The 21720-nt window shown below is 35.4% G+C and overlaps 1 protein-coding gene across 1 annotated transcript in view; it reads left to right on the top strand.

Moving 5' to 3' along the window:
* The window catches only part of LOC149528096 (RNA methyltransferase family protein), a 42156-nt gene extending 22635 nt beyond the window's left edge, over positions 1-19521 (top strand). The window contains exons 2-3 of the mRNA XM_089810456.1: positions 18528-18773; positions 18867-19521. Of these exons, the coding sequence (XP_089666582.1) occupies positions 18528-18773; positions 18867-18998 (378 nt within the window). The 3' untranslated portion in view covers positions 18999-19521. The remainder of the gene's footprint in view (positions 1-18527; positions 18774-18866) is intronic.
* Positions 19522-21720: the final 2199 nt, after the last annotated feature.

The raw sequence follows: 21720 nt of genomic DNA, 5'->3' as shown, positions 1-21720 counted from the left end.
CACACATGTACGTGCACAAGCACTTGAAATGAAGCAAGATATGTGGAAATACTTCTTAAACATACCTTCGAGGAGAGCATGCAATAGTTCAAGTTATTTACAATTCTAGAAAGGAAAAGTATTTATAAAAAAAAAAACATAGCTCAACATAGGCATGCATGGAGTAAACCCTTTTGAGAGAAAGAGGAGTTAAATTAATTATTCAATAATCTTAACATGGTTACAATACATCTGCAAAGATTGCCTTTGGAGAGGTGTCACTATCATAAATGTCTAGAACAATTTCAGCAGCATATCAATTTTGGCAAACCAAGCCATGCAAACTACATTCCGTAGCTACTTAAATAATCAGGCAAGGTTCAAACTGGAAACTATGAATTTTTTTTGAAAATGATCAGCAGTAACGAAGAAAGTATGGTGCCCAAAGTAAGCATTCCAGTTGCAACTACCTCTTTGGTAAAAGATCCTTTAGACTATTTCAACATATAACTTGCACATTTTTAGATTGTCATATTTGATCACCCAAACTTCGGTGCCTCAATTTGTCATTATTCAACCCATTCAAAGATACTTAATGATGATTGTCCAAGCTTGTCGTAAAGCTGATCAAGATTCCAATACTTAACATTCTATCAGGCTTCATTAGAATTTGTCATATATAATTCTGTGACATGACGACCTTACACACCACAAGGTGTCCACAAAATGCCACCTCAATGTGGGATGCCTATACGCTAAAGAGAGATTCAATGCCACCTCCAAATGAAATTTCAACTCTCCCACATGAATATAAAATAATCGATATATGAAATTCAAATAATGAATGTATACAAGAGCATTAACATTGAATTTTGTGAATGCAAGGTTGAGACCCCTCTCCCAAACATTGTCACTTGTCAAACACCTTGAAAGAGCAAAAGGAAGACTTACCAACCCTTGAAATCTAACTGTTAAGCGTTGAAAGGCTCATACATGTAATGCACTATTTGATCTTTGAAAGGCCCATAGACTCATTGTACCACTTGAACTTTATGTTCTCATAGGCTTAGTCAAATAATTTGCAACATTTGTCAAAGTATCAATCTTCTCTAGCACCAGCCTCCTATCCTCTATTGTGTCACAAACAAAATGGGTACCAAAATGTGTGGAAACATGGTCCTAGCCTGTGGATGCAAACTGAGATCTCAATTTTCCAACATTGTCATTTAGAACATAAATAGGTTTAGCTGCAATCTTAATAGGAGAGCTGAGTGCTTGGGATCCATTCTTGATTTTGAGGGTTGGAGTTGAGATTGATATGTGATCTAGGGATTAAATTAAAAAATGACAACTTTGGCTGTAACAGTAAATTACAGAACAAAAAGAGAACACGGTAGGCCAGATTTGGAAATGAGAGAGAATGGAATCTGGATATGCAAATTGGAGTTGAAATTGTTTGACCGATGTGCTGGGTGTCCTAGTCTGAGGTGCCTGTGAATGACAAAAGGAGAAACAACTGCAGTCAGGAGGTCTTGCAGGCCTGTCTCTTGAAAATATAGCCAAAATACCCGGACATGTGTGCTAGGTGCCCTAGTCCAGGTTTCTTTTGCCTTTTTAGAAGTCCCTGTTACATTCGATAGTCTGCTCTATGCACCTTTAGCTCTTTCACTCTCAGATCTGAACTCACACACATGAAGAAAGGGGAAGAAGGCATGTGTTCTATAGGGGTTGGCTTGCCTAATTCAAACTCTGTGTTGGTATTTCAACCTCTACAATAGCTAATCGTGATGTAAAACAGACCTTGTTGCAAAGAGGGTTAGAGGCTAAACAATAGTGGAGATATTGAATATTACCTCAAGTATGAAACCCCAGGCAGTAAGACTCAGACAAGTCTTGATGTTGTATGCTTTCATGACAGAGAAACACATTATGATTGGTCATGAGTGCTGCAACAAAGTTGTATGCTTGAATTGATTGCTCCTTGATTGTAAATCTGTGCTCAATTGATTTGAATATGCTTAATTGGATTTGCTTGTAGGAGCTAATAGTGGATAGGACTTTGAAATGAGATGGGGAGTTGTATTTATATGCAACTTACACCTTTGTAACTTTGTTTTTTTAGGGAAGGCTGACACTAGAGGCAAATTCTCGCAATTAGCAAAGCCAACATTCATAGTTATAAATTTAGGGCCAAACTGCCTGAATAGGGGTACCCAATGCCCTAGTTGTGGTAGATTGAGCCATGAAAAGTTTATGAATAGGGGAATGCACCAAGTTTACAGCAACGGTCCTGAAACTGAGCATAATCAGGTATAAAATTTCCAAAATGGGTCCAAACTAAGTGTGAAATTGTAAATTGATACAATTTATGACACTATATGTACTAAACGTCAATATGTTTTATCGTTGCAGTAAAGGTTGGGTTCTTTGCCATACACATGGAGTTGTAAGTGTCACACATGACTAATTATTTTCCTGATCTATTTTAACCAAGGTTGCACGGGGATGGGGGTACTTAGGGTATTGGTACGGGTACGGGTACGGCTATTTTTCATAATAGGAGACAGGCGTACTTGGGTATGTGAAACTTTATTATTAATTATACTTTTATATTTATAGAAAATCTGAAATTATGAGTCATGACAATGGTTTTTCAAAACAAGAACTGTGATAAAGTTTGATAATGTAATGTATTGTTTTCAGTTTCAGATTTGCTATATGTTTGTAATAATAGTATAAGATAAATGATTAGATGCATAACAGAGAAGGCAAACTTTAAACATGAACAAGAAGATCATAATCATATGGCAATTACATATTGCAAATGATAAACTTCCGACTTGAACGTGATAAAGTTTATTGTTAATCAATATTGTATCAAAGTTTCAAACTGATTAGGTATTGAATTAAGCTTGATAAACAAGCAGCTGATATGCAAACAAAAAACCAAAAAAAAAATCAGAAATCTTAATCAAGGTCCTTAGCTATGATGCTCTCTACCGAATGCCTGGTACTTAGGATATGTGTATCCAGTACTTAGGTATGTGGGAGGGTACGGGTACCCATGCAACCTTGATTTTAACACTTGACCAATTTCTCTTAAACCAGATGTCTTCCTTACAGTAATGAGTAGCTGCTATACATGTTGCCTTTGTGGTGGACAAAACAACCACAACTTACTTCTTATTCATCCAATTGATAGTTCTGTCAAACATAGTGAAAGATATCTACTAGTATAAGGTACAATGCTTATGTCTCTTTATCTCATTAGAAGAAGTTGAACATTGCTCAAGTAATAACCTAGTGTCCATTGAAATAGGAACACGCAATTGTGTTAGCATGAATGCTGATGGTATTCATTTGGGGGAGCTTGCTAGCATTGCTGGAGATATGATTGAGTGGTTATGTGTTGCATTCATGACAAAGTTTGAAATTGATGTCAACATATACACTATTCTATGAAGTTTACTAGAGTTGCAAAGGAAGAATTATTTGGCGCAGTCAACCGTCAATGAATTGGGTTGTGTGCTCATGAACATATATTCAAATGTGTATAGATGCTACAGTTAATTGTGCAGAAGGAAATATGAAGAAATGATAGAGTTATGCGATGTTTTCTAGAGGTAGCTTTCAGAGAGAGTTTTTGGAAAGTGGGTACTAGTAAATCAGCTGTAGCTTTTAGCTGAGATGGAATTTGGTTAAGTGAACTTAGAGGAATGTTAGAGACATGTTTAGGATGCTATGTTCTAGATAGCGAAATCAGATATGCAGTTTGAGCCAACTTATGAAGTTTGTTTAACATGTTTCCTGTGAGCCGACTATTGCTAAAATCATTATGCGAAGTGTAAATTGTAATGTAATGTGTATTATAATATCTTAATGATGTCCTATATTATTCATTGTAAATTGAGAAAGCCTTAAGGCTGACTCAATACTTGTTTGTGGTAAATCATCATATGCAGTCATATGCATTGTGATGTTTGATTATCCGAACTTTGAAGCGAATTTCACTGTAAGTAGAGAAAAGATTGATGTTGAAGATGTATTGTAAGCTTCAAAGGAATTGTATTGGCAAAGAAGTTGTTGTTTAGTTAGTTTAGAACTTGGATAGATTATCTTGAAGACTGTTTGGTGAAGACAATTTGAGGCTATTTGAACAATGGGTTTAGTTGTCCTTTCTACTCCTAACAGGGTTCACACATCTCCTAACAGGGTTGAATCTTCTAACAAGGATTCAAAGTCTCCTAACAGGGACTCGTATGTACTGAATGTATTTCATTGGCTCCTAATAGAGTCCATCCTTTGACAAGGAACTTTTATATTAGTACATCATCTTGTGGGCATCATTCCCACTATGGTTTTCCCTTGTTAATATATATGATGTTATTGTGCATGGTTATCTTTCCATGGTTGTTGCATCTATTGATGACATCTTTTATAATTAATAAAGATATTGATAATTGTTTTAAATGCCTAGCTGATGCCTCCCCCTGCCCCTCCTCAGTTATCTTAGTGGACTTTACTTACTATTAATTGGTATCAGAGCATCAGGTCCTTGAAGGAAAAGCTTGACAGCTTGAGAAAATCTATGGCGATGTATTTTAGAAAAAAAAGTCCGAAGTTTGATGGAATTAATGATGACAGCTGGACGGAGAAGATGAAGATTCACCTTCTATGCATGGGTCTGGAATTTTGGTTGGTTACATTAAATCAGAAGACCATGATAGAAGAAGATAAGCTTGACTCCTTTGAAAAAAGTGAAAAAGACCTATTCATACAAAATACACTTGCTAAGGAAGCACTGATATCATCTTTTCCTAAATCAGAATTTGTAGAGGTAAAATCTTTAAAGCTTGCACATGAAATTTGGATTTCTTTACATAAGATATTTGAAGGTGATGCACATACTAAGAAGGTTAGATTACAGAGTTGGATATGTATGTTTCAAGATGCTAAAATGCAGGAAGACGAAACTATAAGAGGTTACTTTAGTAGAATATCTAAGATTGTTGTAGGAATTAAGAGTTGTGGTGGATCTAAGATAGAAGATGAGATTATATGGAAACTTTTGAAGCCCTTGACACTTGCTTACATTCAGAAGGCATATATGATAGAAGAAGTTATTCCTTGTACACCTAACTTTACAAAAGACCTTGACACTTGTTTATAGTTAGAAAGCACAGATGATTGAAGAAGTTATTCCTTGTAAACCTAACTTTACAAAAGAGACTCTTCTTGTGAGGTTGCAGACAATTGAGTTATGAATGAAACAAAATGATGGAATGCCTAGAGTAGAAACTGCTTTTAGCATACAAAAGGACAGACCTATATTTGCAAGTACAAGTGGAGATTATGCTAGTAGTAGCTGAGCAACAAAACAAGAAGAAGATAAGAAAATTGATGAAGGACTTTCCCTATTTATGAAGAGAGAACCTAAAGGTATCAAAATTCTTGTCTTTTGGACATGTAAAGAACTTGTTCATTATTCATTTAAATGTCCTAAGAGATAAACGAAGTCTAAGTGTAGAAAGACCTACAAGTCAAGAAGACCCAAATATTGTTTCTTTGTAAATGAGGATGCTGAAATTGATTTTAAGATGGTAAATTTCCTAGAAGATAGTGACGATGAGGATGATGAGATAAGATTTGTTGCTATTAATGAAGAAAGCTCTGAAAAAGAAATAAAACAAGTAAGAGAAGAAAAAACATTAGTATCATAGATTGAGAAGAAAAAGTCAGATTGGATTATAGATAATGGTTGTTCCCATCATATTTCTGGAGATATGAACAAATTTGTTGAATTTAATAGTTATGATGGTGGTGTAGTTAGAGTTGGAAACAATGCAGCTTGTCACATAAAAGGAAAAGGATCTATTACTCTTGATACATAATCTTTTGAGTGTTGGACAACTTGTTGTCAACGGATATGAGTTACATTTTACAAAAAAGACTTGCATTATCAAGGATAAGAATCACACTTTGAATGGTATTGGTACGAGAACTAGAGGTAATGTATTTTAGTTGAAGCCTATTGAAATGACATGTTTAGCTGCAAAAGTGGATGACAGTTGGCTATAGCATAAGAGATTTTGTCATATCAACTTTGGTAACATTGTGAAGGCCAGTATTACATTTGTAGTTTGAGACTTGCCTAAGATTGTGAAACCTACTAACATGATTTGCAAAGAATGTGTGTTGGCAAAGTAGAAGAACTCATTTCCAAGCAAGATGTTTACTACTTCAGCGAAGTTGGAGATTGTACATACAGATTTGAGTGGTCCTACAAGAACTAGACCCTTTTATGGTGAAAGGTATTTCAAGCTTCTTATTGATGATTTCACTAGAATGATGTGGGTTGCATTTCTTAGAGGGAAAATTAAAGCTTTTGAGAAATCCAAGATATTTATGAATAGACTTCGCAACAGAGTGGGATAGTAGAAAGAAGGAACAGATCACTAACAGAGGCAACTAGAGCAATGATGTTTGAGAACAATGTATCACATCCTTTGGAGAGAAGCAGTGAACACTGCAATATACACTATAAATAGAGTGCAGATTAGACAATACACTGGTAAGACACTTTATGAACTCTGATTTGGAGATACACTTACTGTGAAGTACTTTAGAATCTTTGGAAGTAAATGCTATACTAAGAGAGATGATAATGTTGGAAAGTTTGATTCTAGAAGTGATGAAGGAATGTTTCTTGGATATTCATTGAAAAGCAAAACATATAGATGTTTTAATCAAAGATTGAAAACTAATGTTGAAAGTGCTAATGTGAGAATTGATGAAAACTTTAGAATTCAAGGAAGGATACTTGATTATGATTCCGATGGAGAGACTAATCAAAGAACTAACAATCAAAATGTTGAGCAAGAATTATTTTATGATATTGGTTGGAGCCCAGAAATTGGGTCTCCATTCTTGATTATGCAAAGAAACTGTAAGAATTTGGTATAGCTTTGATACCATGTAAGAATTTTCCTAAAGCAATAATTCAACACCATGATCAAGAAGCTCAATAGATAGCACAAGAGAGACAAATGATGAACAAATGAGAATGGATATCAGATGATTAGATAAATTCATTATAGAAGTGCCTTATATATAAAGACAACTGATATGACTAGGTGTCAGCAAAGAGATAAGTATAACAACTAAGCACATGCCCACCAAAAGTGGATTATCCTCCATTGTGCATGAATGTACATGCAAAAATGAGAGGATAAGAATGCAAAGGTGTATCTCATAAAGAGATGTAGTAGACAACATGTGCTCAATTTGAGAGCAAACTACTGTGTTGTCTACATGACAACTCATATGAATATGTAAACTCCTAGGTGTTTACATGACAACTAATATGCTAATGCATTAACCTAAGTAAACATAAGTAAATTGTAATCAGTAAATACTTCATTACACCAACACTCTCCCATAAGTGCAACTTAGGGGAATGCACTTAAGCTCACAAAAGCTAGATGATAATGCAAGATGGGTCTCGGCTACTAGGCCATTTTAGGTACCCATATACAATATGCAAGTACAAATGAAAAATCAAGATGCATGAATGGATTGAGTAATTAAGAACCCCCCCTCCCCCATTATGACATACATCATGTATATACAATAGAGAATCCCTCCATAAGAAGGAAATAAGGAGAAATGAAATCCCCCTCATAGTGAATGATGTCCTACAAAAATGACGAGTGCTTGAAGACAAAAGAGAATCCAATGCCTACAAACAACATTTCTCCCCTTAGGAAGAAGATACACCAAATATGAATGCAAGAAGGCTTCCCATTGTGGATAGAAGATGGAAGGGGAATCCATATGAAGTATGTTGTCTTTGAAGTCTGAAGATGTCTCACCATGTCCTTGAATATTGAAGATGTCACGAACCGATCAAGATCAAGTCCAATAGAAGAAGGTGACAGACAAGGAACCAATGGTAAATGCTTTGTATAGGAATGTGGATCAAACTCCAAAGACCAAGATACCTCCTCAACAAAAGTAGGAAGAGAAACAAAGAAGCCCCCCTTCAATGTAGAATATGTACCCATGAAATATGCTCTTGGATCAATGTAGAAGCTACACCCTGAAAATTGAATGATATTTCTTCGTTGAGGAAGAAATGGTAGCATGGGTGTACAAAAGAATCCTCCCCAATCAATAGGAAGAACTCTTAGAATGTAATTTGTCTTAGGAAACTGCATAGGAATTTGCAACACATGTGTATGATCGACCATGCAATCTGACATCTCAAGTGAAGTTTGAGATTCATGTAAAGCAATGTCCAAAGACTCAAATGTATTCTCTGAAGTGAAAGGGACCTCCTACAAATGTTATAAGAAAGTATCCACAATCATGTCAAACTTGAAAGAAAGATCAAGTGGAGAATCATTTGGGTTAGAGTGTTCCGTCGCAACAATTGAATAAGGATCATCCTCAATAAAGAGAAGATGTATAGCATCAATAGTGTCTCCCATATCCTTAATGTAGGACTCCACAAACAAACCTGCAATGTCTGTCAAGAAGTCATCCCAAGGAACTGAGTCTGGAAGACAATGAATATCTTGCTGTGCTGAATCATGTGAATCCATGATTCTGTGAATACAAGCATCATCAAGAGCAATAATAGATGCAATATCAATAGTAGAATTAGTAGCTGTAATTGGAGGTAAAAGATCTTTTTGGAATGGAGGAACATGTGGATCTCCATACATCTCCCAAAGATAGATAAAAATATCATAAAAATCAGTTGACTTCATGTCATCAAGTGAATCCATAACCTCCATATCCATATGTAGAAAGAGTGCATGACAAATGATTGTAACAATGTCACCATTGTGTGAAAGTCCTTTCACATATGGCAATGCATTATGCTCACTAGGATAAGTGAGAACTAATTCACTACATTGCTTATAGTTTTGTGTTGTCAAGGTAATTAAATCTTCCTCATCCATGATGTACTAATCAATGCAACCCCCCCCTAAATAGATTTTTGACACTTTATACTGTGTGTGTGTACAATTGCCACTTGTCAAAATGAACCAAAGTGAACTTCTGATTTGATGGTTACAACAACAAATATGAAGCTATATATGACTCAACAAGATAAGACACAAGACCTCTCAAGGATCTACTTAATTACAAGTGCCAAAATAGGCCAAAAAATGACTAAATGCTGAAAGTATTATGTCTACTCAAAATTACTTCAAACTGATACCATATTTGGAAAGTAGACAAAAAATTATGCACTTTCAAAAAAAATAGCACCTGAATATGTTTCTATATGAGCCCGAACGAAGCCTCTGAAGTTGTTAAAATTGGGATTGGAAATTTTCAGAAAAATTCAGGAACGAGACCACAAGCAACCTGCACCAATGTGTAGATCACGAAATTCTACTCTAAAACAAAAAAAATTGCTCCAAAAAAGGAGTCCGTATGAGGGAGATATTGCTGTTTGAAAATCACCTTTGTAATTATTTTCCTGAATTGCCGTCGTCGCACTTTCAAAAATCAAATGACTTTAGATTTCACCTTAGATGTCCGATTTTGATGAAGCAAAAGTCGATTTGGGGATTTTTTGACCTTCTGAATGTGATACCAATATCTGATTTGCACCAACAAGCTCCAATCTTAACCTGCAAAAAAAAAATCTCTCCAATGGCTATGTAATGAAACTCCTATGGCTTTGATACCATGTAAGAATTTGGTATAGTTTTGATACCATGTAAGAATTTGCCTAAGGCAATAATTTAATGCCAAGATCAAGAAGCTCAATAGATAGCACAAGAGAGACAAATGATGATCAAATGAGAATGGATATCAGATAATTGAATAAATACATTATAGAAGTGCCTTGTATATAAAGACAACTAATATGACTAGGAGTTAGCAAAGAGATAAGCATAACAACTAAGCACATGTCCACCAAGAGTGGATTATCCTCCATTGTGCATGAATGCACATGCAACAATGAGAGGATAAGAATGCAAAGGTGTATCTCATAAAGAGATGTAGTAGACATGTGCTCAATTTGAGTGCAAACTACTGTGTTGTCTACATGACAACTCATATGAATATGCAAACTCCTAGGTGTCTACATGACAACTAATATGCTAATGCATTAACCTAAGTAAACTTAAGTAAGTGTAATTAGTAAATACTTAATTACACCAACAAAAATATATCCAATTATTGTGTAATTGTCCACTCAACTTTATTTCAATCAACACATACAATATGTAGTAAGCAATGATGGAAGCATTTTGATTGCTTTATGGGCTTTTAGAATCCGTTATAAAGCAAGGAGTGTAAGAATTGAGCCAAGGGTATTAGTTGGGCGTACTTTGAAAACATTGAAGAGTTTTCAAATAAATGAATGTCTGATTTATATTGCTGCGGATGTCATTTACAACTGATGTTGTTTATGTTTATGCTGACCGTACTTAGTGAGATTTTCTGCTATATATACACACACACACAGCTGGAGGATGCTATCACTATTACTACCATGGATAGTAGAAGTGTTGAAAATGATCTATGGTTGACTCATTGTGCACTGCAAGTAAAATGGCACATAAGGATTTGAAGGTTCAAACTTGTATTGTATTATTAGAAGTTGAGACTGCAATTCATGGGGATCATTGAGGTGAATTTGGACAGGCCTACAAACATAAATATAGATAAAGCTGAAGAATTTGCTGAGGATTGCCATCAATATTTCAAAGAGTCAATGTTTTCTTTTATTTAACTGAGCCATGGTGGTAGTGCCTTGCTACTCAAATTGAGTTACTATTATGAATGCGCTAAATGTAATCATAGATTTAAAGTTTTTCAAGTATGCATTGCCAGTGAAATATTACAACCACCTTGAAAACATATATACTTTGATATTTTTCAAAGACTATAGACCTTGGAGCCAATAAAGATCATTAAAATAAATGAAGACGACAAAACGATTTCAGACTCGAGAAATGGGGTATCCCACGTCATTGGGGGTGTGTAGGTTGTGCGTTTGATACAAACAACAATGGAAAGAATATATAATACGAGTCCAGATAAAATGCATGGAACAATATTATAAAAGACATATACATTAGGCCCGATACAAGAATAAGTGTCGTATAAGAAGAATTCAATGGCAGTAAACTCCAGATGTGGAGACAAAAGTTGAAATGAGATCTCCGCTCCCATGCTAGGCTTCATAATAATCTTGCCATTTTATAGGGAATTTGGAATCACCGCTCCAATAGAAACAAACGATTGCTTACCTTTGTCTGAGACTCGATGGAAATCTGGGATTAAACAATTATTAGAGTCGGGCACTGTAGCGCAGCAAAATAAAAAATATATTCATCGGACCATGGTCTACCCTAGTCCAAGGTTAATTTTAAGAAATATAAAGTGTCATCCGAAAACAAATAATGAAGTTCCAAGATGCCAATAAGGAGATTCATGGTTTTATTAATGGATACATTGAGGTGCGATTAAGATTTTATGAAAGAAATTATTTTAAATCAAGGAGTCTCCTTTTAAATACATAACTCTTATTTGAATAGTCACGTTCTACTAGGAAATAAGAATATAAATAGAAGAATTTATGGACATTAGAAAAATATAACAAGATATATTCGGAAAAAAAACATTTGTTGGAGGAATATTCATTGTACGGAGGAATAAGGAGCATAACATGATTTTGTAATATAAGTTACTTATTATATTTCAATGATTTATAAAAGCCTATTGCTTTTTATTATTTAAATGGTGTGGAGAATTAAATTGCAGTTGATTCGTTCTTTATAATTATTTAAAAAATAAAATTTGTAAACAATTTATTTCAGATAAGTGGACGAGGTCATTTATGGCATTTTAAACTCGATCATCTCAGATATTGTGAAATATTTAATTGTTTTTGAATCTATGTCCAGTCTGTCTCCCCGACTTTAGGAGTTAAAGTGCAGTCTGGGCTAGTTTATAATTGTGTATATATATTTGATCCATTGTGTCTTGATTATGAAACTGTTTATAGTTTATGTGCATAGAACATTATAGAGTTGTGCATTATAATCTTCATTGTAGTTGACTCTATTGCCCGAATAAGCTAGAGCATTGGTCTTTTTATCATTGAGGGATTGGATTTATATTTGAAGTCAAGCAATCTATAACCTTCTTACAAACCTCAAATCCATTGTTAAAACCTTATCAAAAACATTCATTTCATACTATCACATAACTCCATATTACTCGAGTTCAAAGACCTTGCCAGTCGAAGAACTCCAAAACTTAAATTTGCTATAGAAAAGCCTTGAACTAGGCAGTCAGCATTTGAAGTGAAGGTCTACCCACCTGGGTGTAGCGGAGCCTACAGTGCAGGGGAATCAATGTGATTCTCGTTCATTGGCCAGAACTAATTACAGAATCCTATTGGAAAAGTGGCAGGCTCGTGTATTTCCAATCTGCGGTTTTGGGAACCAACAAAAGTGACACTGACTTGCAAAATGAATTATAAAGAGAAGAACAGAGAGAATAACTGAGATCAAAACCTAGATCAGAAATTAGAATTGAGTGAGTGACACCTAACAAAAATGTGACAAAGAATCACCCTATTGAACAAATCATTGGAGGTATGAACAAAGGAGTTATGACAAGAAAAAAGTTTATGGAAGCATTGTGTTTAATATCTCAAGTTGAACCTAAGAATGCTGATGAAGCTTGTAAAGATGACTTCTGGATAAAAGCTATGAAAGAGGAATTAGAGCATAAGGAAAAGAACAAGACTTGAGAATTGGTTACTAGACCTAAAGATATGAATGTTGTTGTAACTAAATGGGTATTTAGAAACAAGATGAATGAACAAAGTGAATTGTGAGAAACAAAGTAAAACTAGTTTGTAAAGGATATTCACAGCATGATGGAATTGATTTTGAGAAAAACTTTGCACATGTTGCTAGATTAGAGGCAATGAGAATGCTTTTGGCATATGCAACTAACAAGAACTTTAAAGTTTATCAAATTGATGTTAAGTCAGCCAGCTTGAATGGAGAACTTGAAGAAGAGGTATACATTGAACAACCTGATGGTTTTCCCTTGACAAATGAAAAGGACATGGTTTGCAGATTGAAGAAGGCATTGTATGGACTGAAACAAACACCTAGATAATGGTATGCAAGATTGGACAAGCACTTGACAAAGTTGGGATTTGTGATAGGTAATGCTGATAGTAATTTGTACCTGAGAAAGAATGATGATGGTTTATTGATTGTTCTAGTATTTGTGGATGACATTATTTTTGGAGGTAATGATTAAGCTAGTAAGACATTTTCAGGAGAAATGAAGAAATAATTTGAGATTAGTATGATTGAAGAGATGAAATACTTCTTGGGATTGTAGATTGTACAAAACAAAGCTTGCATTTTCATATCACAAGCTAAGTATCTTAGAGACTTGTTGAAAAGATTTGGTTTGGAGAATTGTAAACCTTTTGGAACACCTATGGTAATGGATGTAAGTTATCTAGCAAAGATGAATTCCCTAGTGCAGAACAAACAAAGTATAGATCTATGATTGATGGATTACAATATTTGACACATGCAAGACTTGATGTAGCTAATGCATTTGGAATTGTGGTGAGATAATTTAAATAAGATCCTAAAGAAACACACCTTGCAGCAGTAAAAATTTTTTTTAGATACTTGAAAGGAACTCCTGATTATGGTTTATGGTATGACAGATAACATTAATTCACATTATGTGCATACACTGATGCTCATTGGGTAGGAAGTGTGGATGACAGAAAAAGTTCCAGTGATGGAATATTCTTCTTAGTAGGAAGATTGGTTTCTTGGTTGAGCAAGAAACATGATTGCATTTCACAAAGTATAGCAGAAGCAGAATATGTAGAAGCAACAAATAATTGTAATCAGATTATTTGGATGAAGCAGATGTTGAAGGACATTGGAATCGAGTTTACTGAGCCTATTATCATAATTGTGATATCACAAGTACAGTGAGTATGTCAAAGAATCCAGTTTTACATTCAAAGACAAAGCATATACCAATTAAGTATCACTTTTTGAGAGAGAAGGTAGCAGAAAAAGAGATCAGATTAGAATATGTTAGCACAAAGGAGTAGATAATAGACATATTTACAAAACCTTTGGCTAAGGACACATTTGAATATTTGAGACGTATGCTTGGGGTCATGCCCCAACCTACTTCAGAGTAGTTGATGCATAGATTGCATCAATCTAGAATGTAACAAAGTACTATTTTCTTTGTCTAGACTAGATGCTTGATACTTCTCCTATTAGGGACTATCTCTATTTGAGCTAAGTCATTAAGGACTTTTGGTAGTGGTATTTAATAGTGTTTTTGGACACTTTGTTGTGAGCTTTTATAGATTGTTTTGGAAATGATTGAACTTAGAAGATTGACATAATGATACTTTTGTCATTAATGTCAATGGGGGAGAGAAGTATACATGATAAACATTATTTATGAAGGAGAGACAAACAATTGATTGATATTATCAATGGGGGAGAAAGTATTGATGTTTTGTATGGGGGAGATAAACATTTTTTTCATGCATAGTGATGAGTAAGACAGGTTGTAAAGGATGTACCGTCTGAGACCAAGATATATGTTTACATTCATGGGCAGCATGAATGAGGGAGTAAAGGTAGATGAGGAAGAAATATATTTGGTATTCATGGTACTTAGATGTTTTAAATCTATGTTGCCATTAGTGCTAAAGGGGGAGAAAGTTAGCATGAATGCTGATGGTGTTCCTATGGATATGATTGAGTAGTTATGTGTTGCATTCATGACAGAATTTTTCATTGATGTCAACATATACACTATTTTGTGAAGTTTACCAAAGTTGCAAAGGAAGAATTGTTTGGCGTGGTCAGTAGTCAACGAATTGGGTTGTTCGCTCATGAACATATATTCAGATATGTGTATAGGTGCTATAGTTAATTGTGCAGAAGGAAATATGAAGATTTGATAGAGTTATGCGATGTTTTTTGGAGGTAGAGAGAGTTTGTTGAAAGCGAGTACTAGTAAATCAGCTATATCTTTTAGCTGAGATGGAATTTGGTTAAGCGAGCTTTAGAGGAATGTCAGAGACATGTTCAGGATGCTACATTCTAGATAGTGAAATCAAATATGGAGTTTGAGCTGACTTATGAAGTCTGTTTAGCATGTCATTTCCTATGAGCCGACTATTGCTAAAATCATTATGAGAAGTGTAAATTGTAATGTAACGTGTATTGTAATATCTTAATGATGTCCTATATTATTCACTGTAAATTGAGAAAGCCTCAAGGCCGACTTAATACTTGTTTTAGGACTTGGTATAAAGGAAATATCATTTCTTTGTGGTAAATCATCACATGCAGTCATATGTATTGTGATTTTTGGTTATGTGAACTTGGATGCGAATTTGAGTATGAGCAAAGCAGAGATTGATGTTGAAAATGTATTGTGAGCTTCAAGGGAACTGCATTGGCAAAAAAGTTGTTTAGTCAATTCAAAAATCCTAAAGATTGTTTGGTGAAGACAGTCTAAGGCTATTTGAACAGTGGATTCAATTGTCCTCCTATCAACTCTGAACAAGGTTGGCACAACTCCTAATAGGGTTGGAATCTTTTAACAATTATTCAAAGTCTCATAACAGGGACTCATATTTACTAAATGTATTTCATTGGCTCCTAACAGAGTCCATCCATTCACAAGAAACTTTTGTATTAGTACATCATCTTGTGGGCATTATTCCCATCAAGGTTTTCCCTCTGATCAAGGGTTTCCCTAGTCAACATAGCTGGTGTAATTGTGCATGGTTATCTCTCTATGGTTGTTGCATCTATTGATTACATGTTTCAGAATTAATAAAGATATTGAGAATTGTTTTAAATACATAACTAATTCACCTCCCTCCCTCTCAATTATCTTGTTGGACTTTACTTTCTAACAAGCTGTTCACAAGTAGACATGTTGAATCTCTCCAATGCGAAGTTCACATGCTTTAGCTCAGCCAAAGCTTTTTGTTAGCTCTTTGTTGATTTCCAGCCACAAGATGATTTTATTTTCTCTCGAGTCCATTTCAAACTGTGCTAAAATTGAGATTTCAATTCACTAATTAAACTTTTCCTATTTCAAAAAAATAACATATCATCACCAAGTAATGCATTTATGAGGAAGTGGTCTTTTTCCATCTTATAGTAGATGCATAGATTTGAATTGGTTCCTAGAAAGCACAACCTCAACACATAAGAATCAAAATTATGGTACCATATCCTATGAGGTTGTTTAAAATGTACAAAGATTTCTTCTACTTACAAACCAAATACTCTTTCCCCTTTCAATGGAGTGCTTTCGTCATGACATAAATTGCTTGTTCCCAAATCACCATGAATGAAAGTTGTTTTTACATTCATCTGGTCAACCTTGAGTAGTTGTTGTAATTGATTCTGGTTCATTGATGTGGAAAACTGGGAAGACTCATTCCTCAGACATATTCCTCTTGACTGAACATGCCGACACAAACAAAATGATAATATCAACTCCTTGCCATCCATTTTGTTATAAAACTGCAAGAACGTAGACAGGTCATTTCTTGTTAGAAGTAAGGATAAAACATGTGGCCACAAACGAAAGATGGGAACCTGCTGAATTGAAAGAAAACTGTGTTATCATCTTATTGGTATCTGTTGAAGGAATATTCAATTGCCAGTCAAGAGCCTTGTCCTAGATGGAGACAGCCCACAAGGATATATACATACTCCATTCTGGAGGGAATACATTGAACTGGTCAAGCTCATTTTATTTTTGGCTTAAACATTGTATTAAATTTATTTCAGACTGCCACTGGCTCACACACTCACCTGGTCTTTCCCTTTCTAATGTAGGGAAGTTGTCAAGAGTAAAATGCTATGTTTGGGCTCGTCTTTATGTATATAGCATAGTAACGTGACCTGCTGTGAGTCCTGCGAGTCACCCGGTTCGGCAAGTTGGGCCAGTCCTGCCGGGTCAAAATGACCCGTGACCCCGACCTTCCAAGTCATCAAATATCTTATAATTTTATAAGGTATTTCTATATATACCCTAGCTTGCCGAGTCCCTGCCAAGTCACGACTGAGTCTGAGGCGGGTCACGAGTCGAATTGCCCTTGCCGAGTCAGAGCCGGGTCCAAGTCTGGGAACTTTGATATATAGTTCATATATTAAATGTTTATATATAATTCTAATAGCTGGCCCATATACTTTTTCAAAATCCATAATTGCTTTCTTGTTCCTGCATTGTTCTCCACATCTCTGTCCTTCCTGAACCCCGCTCCCTGAAATCTAGAGAATGACTTGATTTCGTTGTACCATAGTTAACTTTGATGTACTGTGTTATGTTATTTATGCATTATAATTTATGATGTTGTGATGACATCTGGTATAACATATTCTTATAATGTGTCTTCCGAGGTGTTTGTAATCTTGCTTTGATAATTTTATGGCATATTTGGTCAGGTTTATGCCTGATTTGATCCATACCAACGTAAATGAACAATTTCCGTATATTTTATTTAATGTAAGTTGTCCTAGATCATTATGTTAAGTTTCCTTAATTTATGCATTATAATTTATGATGTGATGATCTCTGGTATAACATATTCTGATAACATACTTGTTCCTAGGTGTTTGTAATCTTGTTTTGATAATTCTATGGCATATTTGGTCAGGTTTATGCCCGATTTGATACAAAAAAACATAAATGAACAATTTCCTTATATTTTATTTAATGTAAGTTGTCCTAGATCATTAGTTTTTTTTTTGTTTTTTTAATAAGGGGTTTTCCCCACTCTTTATACTCATTAATCTGAGTGTCAATCAAGGAAATATTGTTTGCTTTTCAGTACAAATATATCTCTGAAATTGCCTTCTCGATCTTTTAGATTTACAGTTGCATTCCACAATACTAGTTGTGATCAATAGGAGTACCTCCCTGCGGACATTGAGTTTTTGCCTTTTTGATTACTTTCTAAGCAAATACCTCTACATCTCTCTAGGATTTTGTATTTGTGCCTATTTAAATTAGTTGAGAATGAAATAAGTTGTGAAAAGAGTTCTAGAAAAGAATAGAAGTTGTAGTTGAATTTCATTTTAAAATTCTTCTTAATGCATGATTACTTTCAAATCAAAGGCCCCTTCAATATAATGCTTGGCTTGAAAAGCTCAAGTTTTATACTGCTGAAAGTTGCTGATACATTGAACGTGTAGCTTGTGTGTGTATTGAAGTTCATTGTGAAGTCCATCTCTATTTGAAGTAAACAATTGTAGATTGCTGTTCATTGCACATGCTTCCAAGATTATCAGAAACACATGCTTTTTCGAATCACCTTTAAAAATTGTCATGTAGTAAAGACTTTGTCACGGGACACAAATAGTGCTTATTGTGCTTGCATTTCTGTACCTTGGGTGGGATGCTTGTGAACATATATTAATGTATTTTCTTACCTAAAGAACATCTTTCTGTATATGCTGGAACTTCAGGCACAAGTGGATGTGAGACAGGGTGCATGGTTCTGCCCAATTCAAGATGTTTGTGGACAACTTGCAGGGTTGCTGAGTAATCCACCATATATTCCATCCGATCAAATTTCAGGGTTACAGTCAGAGGTTGGCAAACATGAACCAAGGTTAGCACTTGACGGAGGAAAAGAGGGTGTCAGCGATCTTGTACTTTTATGCAAAGGAGCCATCTCTGCATTACGCCCAGGTGGTTTTGTTGGGTTTGAGGTATATTTTCTTTTCAAGTGGTTTATCTTATTACATTTTTATAATTTTATTGTGCTGCCAAACTACACTCTGATAGCTTCTTGTTCTATGCAGACAAATGGTGGAAGACAAGCTGAGGTTATTGCAGACATCTTATGTAGTGCATCAGACAATTGTTTTAGGGATGTCCAGATTATGGCTGACTATGCAGGCATACCTCGATTTGTGACTGCTTTCCGTTGCTGAGCCATTACAGTGGCCACCAATTGAAACTGATTGACATTACTTGAAGGTGGGAAGATGATTACCTCTATGGAAGAAAGGAATGTGCACTTATGTGAGTGAAAGTTTTCAGAATGAGATATTTAACCATCTGAAGTTAGCTTATGAATCAGGGCTTTAATCATATACAAACATGAGTTCCTTGAGAGGTGGAAGCCAGCAAAATATAACACCTTATATTGTAGAATGCACCTATGCTGAGATCTCAACTATCAAGGCATATGGAGTGTGCATGTAATGCCAATTTCTTGCTGATGCTAGTTGTGTGGCTATGTGCAAATTTTCCTCATCTCCTTGTAGCAACCCTCAGGTGTTACCCAAAGTTCAGTATCCATGAAGGTATGCATCTGTCCATATGGGACAGACATCTAAGATAAGCATGTCTACACGGAACAAATATTGGGCCTTATTGTACATCTCTAAGTACTTTAGTTTTTTAAAACGATGTCTCAAAATAAAAAAATTCATCAAAGTATTAACACTCAAAGATTTCCTTATCTAATTTTTAATTTCAAAGCTAATCAGTTAGTATAGTAGATTCAAAGAAGATATAACATTAAATAAAATTAAATGAATAAATGAAAGTTTTTGATAACATCCACAAGAATACACGATGGGTGTTTTTGCTGCCGCGTCATTTAGGGTTTATGCAATGCCGACGCCCTAGTCTCAGCTGAAGATGGGTGCCTTGGCCTTTCGGAGGTGTCCACAGTGCTAGTTTTTGGAGGCAAGGTGGGCTCAGCCACCTCTCTGCCCTTACCTTGCTCCGGTCCATTTGAATTTTTGACGACCCCTTTGGCCCTTGCTACAGGAGATCTTGCTATTCGTTTGATGGGTACTTTGATGATTGGTGTTGGTGGCCTTGGGCCTAAAGTTGTGAAAGGAGAGCCTTTCCTCCCAAACTCTACTGCCATTGGTAAGAAGAGCTATGCTCATGCTTCTAAGTCTGTTTCTATTGCCTTTCCTCCCAAACTCTATTGCCATTGGTAAGAAGAGCTATGCTCATGCTTCTAAGTCTGTTTCTATTGACCCTCCAAGAGCAAAACTTCATCCCATTTCCTGTGCCAAAAGACATCACTTGTGGTGGTTTGTGGTGCTGAAGTGGTTGGGAATATTGACTGCTACCTATAATGTGGGCTGGTGGGTAGATTTATAGGTCTTTGACCCTCTTCCGGATCTACATTGTTGGGTAGCTAACCATTGGTAATCCCTTGTCTTTGGTGATTTTGAGCCTTAGCCATGCGTTAAGGATTTCTTCTAGGATATTGATTCATATTAGACTAGGTTGGTTTTCGCATCCAAAGTGGATAGTTGCGTGATACTTCCAAAAGCCCTGTGGAAGCTAGCCGGAAAATGACCATAAAGGTGAATATGAAGCATTCACAACTCGTTTTGGAACTTTGTTTGCACCTGCAACTTGATGCAGGGCCTCACCTTGGAAAACTTAGGAAGAAATATATCACTCAACTAAGTCTACATCAAAGGGTTTGTGCACCTTCAGGATCGATAATTCTACTTAACCTAGATTGAAAACTATTTGATCCTCTTAATACCAACTAATATGTAGACATGCCACAGGAGCCCATTTAACCTCCTGTAGCAACAATAGCTTTGTTGCACCAACTTATGGAAATCGACTGGACTCTTCTTCAATGCAATTGAGATACATAGATAGTTTTAGTCATCTTCGAATTTAAAATTGGGGACCCACACCGATCACAAAATGACCATCAAATAATATTAATTCGTTTCCTAACATATAACACCTTCCTACATGCATGGTTTTAGGACTCGATAACAGAGAGACCTTCGATCATAAAATTCTTTGTCACCAACAAAATCTGCAAATCCCTGATTCGAACCAACCTTTACCACTGTCACTTATCATCTATGTGATTTCAACACATCGGTGAATACATGTAGATATTCACCGTTATCTTGAGCTTCCTTCCGCGTAGACATAGACATAAACAATTGAAAATGTAAACACAAATAAAAACATAAATATATAATATGTAACCCTCCATGATCCAAGAAAATAGATCGTAGAGAGTCTAAAAGACTCCCATCTATGGTCGCGGCAATCGAAACAACACAAAATTATAGTCGACAATTCAAAAGATTGGGTCTCTAACAATCTATTAGAATAATCTTTATGTTTCTTTTTAATGCTCTTGTAGTCTAGAATAGAATGTTTCTATTCTATTCGACTCTCCTTTTTGTATATATAGATCGTTATGATCTCTGTTTAATTAATCAAGTATTCTGCCATTTATGTCTGTAACATGGTATTAGAGCAATTTACGTTTTTTGACAAATCCATTTCTCTACAACCCATTTAGGGTTTTTGTTTTGAGAAATCCGAATGCATGAAATCACGTTTTTTTGCAAAAATCCGACTATAGAAAAATGTGTTTTTTTTTTTTTTTTTGGTGAAAAATCTGACTGAAATTGCGATTGTAAGAAGGATCCACCAGTGTGCAGCATCTTCGAAGTAAACGACCTAGATTTTGACGCCATCATTTTTTGAAGCCGTTTTTCACAGACGATTTTTTGCTATCGTGCGCCTACTAAATCGTCATTTTTGGGTCTCAAATCTCCATTCTTTGGTGACGAATCTTCAAGCTCTAGCAACGTCAGTGAAAGAATAACCTTCTCAGTAGAAAAATCGACCACCTGCCACTGC

Source organism: Cupressus sempervirens, chromosome 11 (genome assembly GCF_028749045.1).
Source record: "Cupressus sempervirens isolate cs-2001-9-10 chromosome 11, ASM2874904v1, whole genome shotgun sequence".
NCBI classification, from domain to species: domain Eukaryota; kingdom Viridiplantae; phylum Streptophyta; class Pinopsida; order Cupressales; family Cupressaceae; genus Cupressus; species Cupressus sempervirens.
Note: the sequence above shows the minus strand (reverse complement) of the source record. Positions and strands in the feature narration are given on the sequence as shown.